Source organism: Danio rerio, chromosome 5 (assembly GCF_049306965.1).
Source record: "Danio rerio strain Tuebingen ecotype United States chromosome 5, GRCz12tu, whole genome shotgun sequence".
Lineage (NCBI taxonomy): Eukaryota > Metazoa > Chordata > Actinopteri > Cypriniformes > Danionidae > Danio > Danio rerio.
Window position 1 is genome coordinate 30,696,756 of NC_133180.1, and position 10,745 is coordinate 30,707,500.

At 34.9% G+C, this 10,745-nt stretch overlaps 2 protein-coding genes across 2 annotated transcripts; one reads left to right on the plus strand and one right to left on the minus strand.

Annotated features, from left to right (window-relative positions):
- Positions 1-829: 829 nt before the first annotated feature.
- On the minus strand, positions 830-7,668 carry sdhda (succinate dehydrogenase complex, subunit D, integral membrane protein a). Its single transcript, NM_001002489.2, has 4 exons — positions 7,494-7,668; positions 7,202-7,312; positions 4,424-4,562; positions 830-1,339 (listed from the first exon to the last, which is right to left on the minus strand). The coding sequence occupies exons 1-4, from the start codon at positions 7,540-7,542 to the stop codon at positions 1,174-1,176; spliced, it is 465 nt and encodes a 154-aa protein (NP_001002489.1). The 5' UTR covers positions 7,543-7,668; the 3' UTR covers positions 830-1,173.
- A 1,681-nt stretch (positions 7,669-9,349) lies between these two features.
- Positions 9,350-9,838, plus strand: timm8b (translocase of inner mitochondrial membrane 8 homolog B (yeast)). The gene is given in 2 exon segments (NM_001128779.1): positions 9,350-9,539; positions 9,645-9,838. Coding segments are annotated over 2 exon segments (288 nt in total). The 5' UTR covers positions 9,350-9,419; the 3' UTR covers positions 9,813-9,838.
- The last annotated feature ends 907 nt before the right edge of the window (positions 9,839-10,745 follow it).

Consider the following 10,745-nt stretch of genomic DNA (forward strand, 5'->3'; position numbering starts at 1 on the left):
CATTATTAAACAAATATTTACCTGTTTACTAGCCCTAAACTGCTCATGCCCAACTTTTTGGAATGTGTTGCAAGTCTAAATAACAAGAAAAGATGTATAATTACAAATGACATGAAGTTTACCAGAAAAAAAACATTAAATATTTTGTGTTCATGTTGTGTGCAGTGAAATACAAGTCGAAGTAAATTTGGAAATCCCTACTTTCTTTTTTTTATTTGCTTTTTCCATACTGTCCCAGCATTTTCTGATTTGAGGTTTTGCATATCAACAAGTCAAAACTCCAGGTAAGAGAGTTTATTTGCAGTCTAAGAGATTATATTGTGTAGTGTGCTTCTGTTACTGTAATACCTAAAGAAATAAGTATACAATTTTTCATTTTATTTCATGTTTACAAACGTCTGGAATCATTTTTACCTTATTTGTATTCTGTGAACAGATCATGGTCCTGCAGGCGTTTCAGAGACACGCCTTTCTACATTCAAATCAAGCTTACAAAACGTACTTATTGTGAAACAAGCAGTAAAGCCTTCTATAATAAAGTCTGTTACCAATGCCAAGTGAAAAATGCTGACCTAAAGTCCAATGAGATCTTTTTTATCATAATTTTGATAAAACTGTTAATTCCCAGTTTAAGTTATTATTATTTTTACTCATCATGGACATTTGTTGTTCAGTTGTGTCCATAATAAATTAACCAGAAAAAATATTGCTGTCAATTTACTCTAAAGCCATCCAAAACATACTGTAGGTGAATTATGCTTCATAAGTATAACATTAAAAAAGTTTTTAGCTAAAACTGTGGAACAGTAGAGAGTCATTGAGCCGAGTCTTAATCACAGACGCTGCTTTTATTCTCATATGTCAATACGAAAATATAATTATGAACAACAACGCTGGGTCATCTGATGTTCAATAATTAAAGGCCATCAGCAGAGCAATGTAAAGTAGATGTGTACTATATGTATGTTTTACAGTAATTTTGTGATTGCTGTTTTAATGTGCAAGTTGACATTGGGTGGGAAATATATCAAGATCAGTTTGTAGCCTGCTGAAGAAATCAATCATGCAGTGTGGAGTATGTCCGTCACTTTGCAAAAAAAAGGCGAAAACAAATCTTGTTAGAATGATTATTCAGACCTCTGACATGCACATTTTCAAAAGACACAAGAATATTCATTTTTGCCAGAGCATGACCACTGCCTTACAGAGGCCAACATCATTGTAATTAAAGTAGCAGAGACCAAAGAATGTGGCTGTGGACAGCAGGAAGATGCCAACTTTTGCCAGCTTGATCTTAACTTCACCGTGAACATAGTCTGTCAGGACTTGACCAATACCCCTGCAGAAATAGAAAAACACAGAAAAAGAGTGAATTAACTAAAACATTTAACACAAATCGTTATTGTTGAACAGTTTCATAACATATAATGTCCTTATTAAGCTATTTTAAAGGTTTCCAATTGTGTTTTAGGTCCCGTAAAAACCTGATATTAAAGCAACAGTTAGGAACAGGAATTAAAAATTTAATTAACATTTACAAAGTTGAAAACTTCCATTGTATGAAAAGCTAATACTATGGCTTATTCTATTTTCTTTTTTTGCTGAACCATCCCTAGGATGCATTTTCGTAGATTGCTAAGACCATCTAAGATCAGGTGTGACGGTGATCACATTTAGAGGTGGTCTCCAAATCTTTGGCTATACGGATGTTGCATGTTTTGAATGATTTTTTTCTGTAGATTTCCTGATCCTTTCTATAGTGATTTTATTCAAAGACCCTTAATTCCATGACTTCTTTAAAATATTTGTTTAACAAATTTATTAATTTATTAATTTTTTTTCAGCTTAGTCTCATTATTCATCTATGTTTGCCACAGCGGATTGAGCCGCCAACTTATCCAACATACTGTATGTTTTTTGCAGTGAATGCCCTTCCAACCCCACCTCATCACTGGGAAACACCCATACACACTCATTCACACTCAAACACTACAGATAATTTAGTTGCTCCAATTCACCTACAGCGCATGTCTTTGGACTTGTGGAAGAAACCGGAGCACCCAGAGTCAACAAATTTAATAAAAATGAAAAAGTGATCAAAATGTATATTATCAATGCATAAAGTAGCCTGTGCATAAACCAAACCAGGCTTATTCTGATTACTTACCCCTATATAGATTTCTGGAGAGAGCAAATTACTTCCCAGAGGCTACATTTTGTTTGTTTATTTATTTATTTATTTAAAAAAAAAATTGTGTAAATCCACTAGATCCTGCTGTGTATGCTTTTTCAGATCTCAAATTGCTCTTGCGGATGGCATTCCCGCTTACTGTTTTCACGTAAATCCACCAGAGGCCGCTGTCAACTGACTGATTTACTTATCAATTGACAAACCTTTTGTTTGTGTTAACCACTTTCTGGAACTGTTTTTTACCTGACTCAAACCCCGTCGTCGTTGTCAATTGCTCTCTGCATCTAAAGTCCACCAATGTACATGGCAAGCTAACTGGACAAACTTGTAACAATGGAAAAACTGTCCATATGTTGGTAAGCAGTCAGCTGGTAAGCGTGAAAATAGAATGGCAACATACGTTTATTTTAAAGATGAAATGCAGCCATACGTACTTCTGGCTACATAATTGGCGATCTTCAGAAATGTATATAGGGCTACGTTTTCAGAATGAACCTCTGTAGCCATAAAGTCTGTGTAATTGATTTGTTTCTTTTAATAAGACTTTTTTATGGTATAGTATGAAAACTGTGCTAGCTTTGACAGTATTAGATTGAAAGATCAGGAAAAAGCCAATACAGCCCACAGACCCTCTCTCAGTGATCAAAATTGGACAAAAGAAACACATTTAAACTGCAGATGTGAACAGTTATGTGTCATTTGTACACTGTCCACACTCTACAAAAATGCATGTGTATATCAGATGTGAACAGGGCCTTAGGGCCGGGACAAGTCGGGCCAAGTCGACGGTTTGCCATTGGTTTGGTGTGTTCCACACTTAGATTCTTGCCAGGCTAAGATTGGAGCTCATTGGCCCAATTCAGCAAGTGGAATCGGCATTGCACCATTGACTGAAAAGAAAGCGCACTAATTGGTTATTCAGCAATGAATCAGAGTGCAAGCTAGTAGTGAAGTGACATAGCAAGTGTACAATTCAAGCCAAGAAGGCGGCACAAACAGACTTGAAGTAATTTGGCATCATTTCACAAATATTTGCAACCTATATGGATTATTGAATTATCAGACATATTTGCACCAGCAAATCCTTTCATCCTGAGTGATAAATACTGTGATAATTGTACTAAATGCTGCTTTGTTTACACTTTGTCTTTTAATTTCAGCCAGCCTCAGCACTTCTGGTGAACTGTCTTTCCATTATAGAATCGCCATATTTAAGGTCTGATTTCATTAAAAATCAGCGATCTTTACTGCCTGATAGATATATATGATATAAAGTGGGTCTCAGGCCGGACAAGAAGCACTGCATTTAATTCCATTAACCCCCCCCCCATGTCTTTAAAATATGACAGTTTATTTGACCCCAGTATTTTCAATGGAGTTTCTGTGCTTGCCTGCTGTTCCTGACGATGCTAGTTGTTACACAGTGTGAATGAATGCTTAAGTCTATTTAATTGAATGTATTCTAATTACTGTACAGTACAACATTGATGCTGTAAAAGGAACCTTATAAAATTGAAAGTAAACACGTTAAGCTTTCACACGTTTTAGAAGTTTATCATTGGCTGAAAAACACTGGCTGTGAACTTCAAATTGGAAATTTGATTTTTAAAAATTATTTCTAGATATTTATGTATCTCATTACAGTATCTGAAAGCCTCTCCTATCTAAGAACCTACTCTGCTTACATCACCAACACTTACAGCACAATGTTCATTACCATATTTGAATTTCAGACACAGAGACTTTCTCAGCACTGGTACAAAAAAAAAAAAAGTGAACAGTAACAATGTGGTTGCTTTTATTATATTAATTGAACGTGGGTCATCATCAACCTTTGAAAGTAGAAGCTGATTTACTTTCACAATGAAGCAAGGAGTGTTGACAACACAAAGCAAACTCCCCCAGGCCTCAGCTACTGTAATACAACTGTGTTTGAGGGAGGGTCAGAGTAGATGTTGGTTGTGTTCAGCTAATAAAGATCATAGGCTGACATTATTCAAATGAAGTATCTGAGGGCAGTTCAGAATCAATTCTTTCTTGTTGGAAATAATAGCTCAATTTATTGTGCACTTTGATATTGGAAACTTTGCAGACTTTTACATTCGCAAACAGCTACATTACACACTACATGAAAGGTAAATCATAATAAAGGTGCACTTTAAATTCTGCAGAGCCTCAACGATGACTGAGCTGCCGCAGTATAATCTATGAGTGAAGTACACAGGCTCTTACCAGTGTCCATGCATTGTGAGAGCTGCAGCTATAGAGTAGTCCACTACTGGACCAGGACACAGGTATGCGGCTGGAGCCATACCTAAAAGAACTAAAGTCATCACCCTTTCACCTGTCCAGTGCTGGGAGGCTGAAATACCTGGAAATACAATAAAAGCAAGTAGTAATTATACAAAAGCAACATTTTTGTTCATGTCGAATTGTGCAGACAAACTGCACAATTGCACTAGCCGAGGCTCAAACCAGTGACCTTCTTGCTGTGAGCCGATCATGCTACCCACAGCGCCACCGTGACGTCCAGAGGAATAAATTACATTTTAAAAAATATTCAAATGAAAAACATGAATATTATTTTAAATTATTTTATTATTATTTTAAAAATGTAATTGTTTTTCCTGTAATTACTGATCAAATAAATACAGGCTTCGTTAACATAAACAAATCATACAGTTTTAAAGCCTAAATATATATATATGTATATACTGTATATATATATATGTATATTTTTAAACCAGTTTTTTGTTCATTGACTGCATTAAGTATGCCTTTAATGGGTTTTCTCCACTAGAAGTGTAAACCTTGAGCCTCATGAAGTGAAATGAATAAACTAAATTGGCCGTAGTGTATGTGTGTGAATGCAAGAGTGTATGAATGTTTCCCCAGTGCTGGGTTGCAGCTGGAAGGGCATTCGCTGCGTAAAAAATATGCTTGATAAGTTGGCGGTTCATTCCGCTGTGGTGACCCCTGATTAATAAAAAGATAAAGAGATTAAGATTAAGAGATTTAAGGAAAATGAATATATATATATATATATATATATATATATATATATATATATATATATATATATATATATATATATATATATATACAGTTGAAGTCAGAATTGTTAGCCCTCCTTTGAATTTTTTTCCTTTTTTTTAATATTTCCCAAATTATGTTTAACAGAGCAAGGAAATTTTCACAGTATGTCTGATAATATTTTTTCTCCTGGAGAAAGTCTTATTTGTTTTATTTCAGCTAGAACAAAATCAGTTTAAAATTTTTGAAACACCATTTTAAGGTCAAAATTATTATAAATATCCCCTTTAAGGTAGATATTATTTCAATAGTCTACAGAATAAGCCATCGTTATTCAACAATTTGCCTAATTATCCTAACCTGCCTAGTTAACTTAATTAACCTAGTTAAGCCTTTAAATGTCACTTTAAGCTGTATAGAAGTGTCTTGAAAAATATCTAGTAAATATTTACTGTCAACATGACAAAAATAAAATAAATCAATTATTCGAAATGAGTTATTAAACTATTATGTTTAGAAATGTGTTAAAAAAAGTTCTCTCTGTTAAACAGAAATTGGAAAAAAAATATATAGGGGGGCTAATAATTCAGACTTCAACTGTATATGTAGAACTATATAGATTCATTTGTATGTCCTGCTATATGTATTGTATATATATATATATAGAAATTAACTTAAAAATTAAAACTATTTGAGGAGTAAGTCTCATTAATAAAAAAATGTGTTTGTTTAGATTTATGAATGAATACCTTGAATGAACAACTCACTGACAAATGCTTTTAAAAATCTGATTGATTTGAATGTCACAGTGTGATGACTTTTCTTACAAAGTGTTACAAAAGTCATTGAAGTCTTTGGCTGTTTCACAGTCCAAAATCTCAGTAGAGCTTGAGCAGCAGAGTGTGTTTTCTGCCTGTATCAGTAAAGAACAGCGTTTATATAATGGCACAACCTCTTAGTTCACACACAAAAAAACATTTAATCAGAATTTACTAACCCTCCACTTGTTCCAAACCTATGAGTATCTTTCGTCTTACATTTTTTGATGGCAACCCCTGGAAATGTTTTTTTTTATGCAATGGATTACTCTTAGCTACTTGGTTGCAACAGGCATGTCAAACAGACAGCTAAATCCTTGTCATTTATAAAAAATTATTAAGTTTATGTTAAAATCGAGAATCTTTTAGCAATTAATCATGCAGGGTTTTTTTTACATATGTTTTGTTTTTGAAATGTGCTGGGTCACAGTAGTAGCACACAAATGTTCATGCTAGTGTGATCCACTAAATTAGTAAGTTACACAAAAAAGTGCAATTTTAATACTAAAACTGACTAATGTTACCTGCAAACACATTCCATGTTTGTTTATTTTTATAATATTATAGCCTAGCTGAGTCAGCTGGCGTTTCTGTGTGGAGTTTGCATGTTCTCCCTGCGTTCACGTGGGTTTCTTCCTGGTGCTCCGGTTTCCCCCACAATCCAAAGACATGCGGTACAGGTGAATAGGATAGGCTAAATTGTCCGTAGTGTGTGTGTGTGTGTGTGTGTGTGTGTGTGTGTGTGTGTGTGTGTGTGTGTGTGTGTGTGTGTGTGTGTGTGTGTGTGTGGACGTTTCCCAGAGATGGGTTGTGGCTGGAAGTGCATCTGCTGCGTAAAAACGTGCTGGATAAGTTGGCGATTCATTCCGTTGTGACGACCCCGGATTAATAAAGGGACTAAACCGAAAAGAAAATGAATAAATAAATGAATTTATATTATTATAAAAATTATAATTATTGTTATCATTTATATAAATTTATATAGATATAAAAATAAATAACTTAGAAAAAATGTTATAAATATCATTATTTGAACAAGAAGTGCAGTAAATTATTCATGCAATTGAATAGGAAACTGATGATTGCGTACACACAACGTCGATAAATCTCTGAATATATTTCGTAACTTGCACAATAATTTGTCCTTATCATCACTCACCAGTGCTTGATGAAGCTGTGTGGATCCTGCCTGCTGGCTCTGTATAGTCCACATCTCCAATCCTCGGACAGGCTGACCCTCGAGACAGTTGTGTGTGGCAGAGAAGCACAGCTGTACATGGTATAAAATAGTACAAATATCAGCTATTTAAAAGACGTCATAAAAATTTAGGGGCTAATTTGTATACTTTGAATCTGTATCAATCAACAGTAGATATTTTCGTATGCGCATTGTGTAATCATGTATAATTTCAGCTAATTCATGCAGATAAAATGTAAAAATGGAGACTTACGTCGCATTCCTCTTTGCCAAACTGAGCTCAAACGAATCAGACTCGCCATGATTATTTAATTACAAGGTCAGATTCAAATTAAAGTGATAAAGTAAGGTGACTTGACTTCTTACAATGCAAAACAAAAGGCAGATGTTTCTCCAACAGCAGCCAGTAAGTTCTTGATGTCCGTCGTTTCTTTCACTGCAACTCGACAGCGCCATCTATCGACAGAGTGCGCAAAATAAATTTTTGCTGTCAAACGGTTTTTAAATATTTATATTATTTTAGTGAAATTATTTACTCAATATAAATTGGTCTCTTTTCAAAGCATCAGAAGCACATCTTTTGGCTGAGATTCAAAGATAAATTCCTTTTAATAACATTTTAAGTCAATCCAAAATGTTTTTCTAAAATTAATATAATTTGGAAAAATAAAGATTTTTCCAGTCTGTTAAATGCTTATGTTGTTGTTGTTTATAATTATTATTATTATTTTTCGAAAATGGCAGTGGTCTAAAAAGGTATATTTAAGCACTGGAGGGTGTAAAAATCTATTGTAAAGCCTTGAATCATGATCTCGAACCTTATGAATTACTATGTATCTCAAATAAAAATTACTGTACAGCTATGGGAAAAAGAGGGCATTACTAGACAGTTTTCAATTCTTCTGGGTTTACAGTATTTAGTAGGTATGGGTTTGAGTAACGTAAATGTATTTCATTCATAAATGTCTGAGAACAGCTCTTCTCAATTTAAATGCTTATATATGTTTTTAAAACATTTAGATTTTTTTTCTTAACTTTTTATTGTTTTAATAGATTGTTTAAGTTATGGTAATAATAGTGAAATTAATTACTCAATATAAAAGGGTGTCTTTTTAAACCAAAAGCACACCTTTTGGCTAAGGAGAAATTCATTTTTAACAAAATTATGTCAAACCAAAATCCTTTTCTAAAACACACTATCAATATTATTCAAAAACATGTTTACATGTTTATTTCAGGTTCATTCATTCATTCATTCATTCATTGTTGAACAAGCCAGATTTTTTCCAGTCTGTTTAAGGCTTATGTTGTTGTTGTTGTTGTCTAGTAAATAATGTTTACTGTCATCCGGGCAAAGATAAAATAAATCAGTCAGAAATTAGTTATTAAATCTATTATGTTTAGAAATGTGTTGAATGTGTCTCTCCGTTAAACAGAAATTGGGGAAAAATATACAAGCGGTCTAATAATTCAGGGGGGCTAATAATTCTGACTTCAACTGTATATATCTATACATATATTAATTCATTCATTTTCATTTCGGCTTAGTCCCTTTAATAATCTGGGGTCACCACAGCGGAATAAACCGCCAACTCATCCAGCATATGTTTTATGCAGCAGATGCCCTTCCAGTTGCAACCCAACCCTAGGAAACATCCATACACACTCCTCCACACATATACACTTCGCTTATTCAATTCACCTGTACTGCATGTCTTTGGACTATGGGGGAAACCGGAGCACCCAGAGGATTCTTTTTTACTCATAGTTTCTATTGAAATTAGGGCTAATAGATAAACCATCTATTAGATAAGTCAAAGATACAGACCTTGAATGTATCTTTTTTTTCTACTTCTAAGCTTAAAATTGAATTAATTTCTTTGCTTTAAATCTTTACATATTAACTACACTAAGATATATAAGTTAAGTGTCTTTAATACCATAGATTTATTTTAAGAGACAGTTTTTGAGAGAAATCACAGCTGGCTTACTCTTATTCATTTTTTTTCCAGAGATCTCTTTAGAGAAAGAAAGAAAAAACGAATAACTTTGACCCTCGTGACGTCATATTCTTGCGGCGGAAGTACTAGCTTGTCACACTGTCCATGCTTGTCATTGAGCACGGTGGATTTAATCCGTATATGATCTTGTGTATATAATCTGTCGGTAAAGTGTTGAAATGGCGGATTTTCACTCCAGCTTTGACTTGCCATCGGCTGGTTCCTCGGAGAAGGCAGAGGCCGCGGAGCTGCAGCGTATGCTCGCGGTGGAGCAGCAGAAGGCTCAGTTTCAGGCGCAGGTAGGAAACGCGCCAGGATCACTCTGTAACGTTACGTGCTGTCACTCGACTTAAAGTTTTCAAGCAGGTTGGTGTGTTAACCTTGTTTAAACACCTTGTTGTTAGGTTCACAATTTTACGGATGTATGCTGGGACAAGTGCGTGGACAAACCGAGCTCCAAACTGGATTCCCGGACTGAGACCTGTCTGGTGAGCTGCGTGGAGCGCTTCATCGACACCACACTGACCATCACCAACCGATTCACGCAGATGGTCCAGAAGGGCACGCACTGACCGCAGGACAGCGGCCTCAAGGACAGCCCTGTTCTCAGTGTACGTCCTTTAATGTGTCCGATAAATCTTTTATTCACTTGGATAAACATCTCACAAGCCAATAGACTCTGAAAGAGTTACGTTATGCGCACAGCTGACTTCTTTATACAGGCAACAACAAAAACTGTCATTTTTGCTTGAACACCTGTCGTCCACTTCAGTGAAACTAATTGTTTTATTTGACTTTATATAAATCATATTTCAATTAAATAAATACAATCTTCAGCATTGCAGAAGAACAAACAATTTTGTGAGTTTTGTTATTGTCCCAAAAGAACATCCATATCGGTATCAGACAAGGCTTTCTAATTAATTTTAATGTTCCGTCTGGTTATTCGAAGGCTTGTATCATTATTATCATTATCTCCATCATGCATTTCTTGAACTAAACCAATCCTTCGGTTCAGTCCTGCTCTGTTTCGTTTGCATTTCCTTTGCAGTTTAATACCTTGTGTAGTGGGTAGGAATATCGGTAAAGTTTCGCCGCCTCTACTGCTGTGACATCATTGGTATTGCTGGATCGGTTCCTCATCTACCAATGAGAGAAACATCTGGACCTCTTCTATAGGCCATGATGCAGTCACTTCAGGTGTCTTTTTCCTTGTGGGGCTATAAAAGTGGTTTAGCTGTTCAAACCAACAGAACAGGAGTGGCTGCTGCTGTCGCTTATTCAACTATAGGATTGGTGTCTCGTGTGTTAAATTCACTGACATCTCTCTCAGACCAATCAGTGTTGATATGTCACATTTCAATAATGATTCTTAGAGATTCATGCAGCATTTTGAAAGTTTTACTGAACACAAGACCTATGACTTTTAAAATATGAAGTTTTGTTGAAACAAGCTTTGATATTAGTACATACCCATAACCACTACATTCTCTAGAAAATAAAGT

Bases quoted from the DNA above. Each gene is read 5' to 3' on its own strand.
- sdhda (NM_001002489.2), bottom strand. From the start codon at position 7,542: ATGGCGAGTCTGATTCGTTTGAGCTCAGTTTGGCAAAGAGGAATGCGA. The intron at 4,563-7,201 runs GTGAGTGATGAT...TTGTATTTCCAG, and splicing joins CACAGCTTCATCAAGCACTG to GTATTTCAGCCTCCCAGCAC. The intron at 1,340-4,423 runs GTAAGAGCCTGT...CTATTTCTGCAG, and splicing joins CTCACAATGCATGGACACTG to GGGTATTGGTCAAGTCCTGA.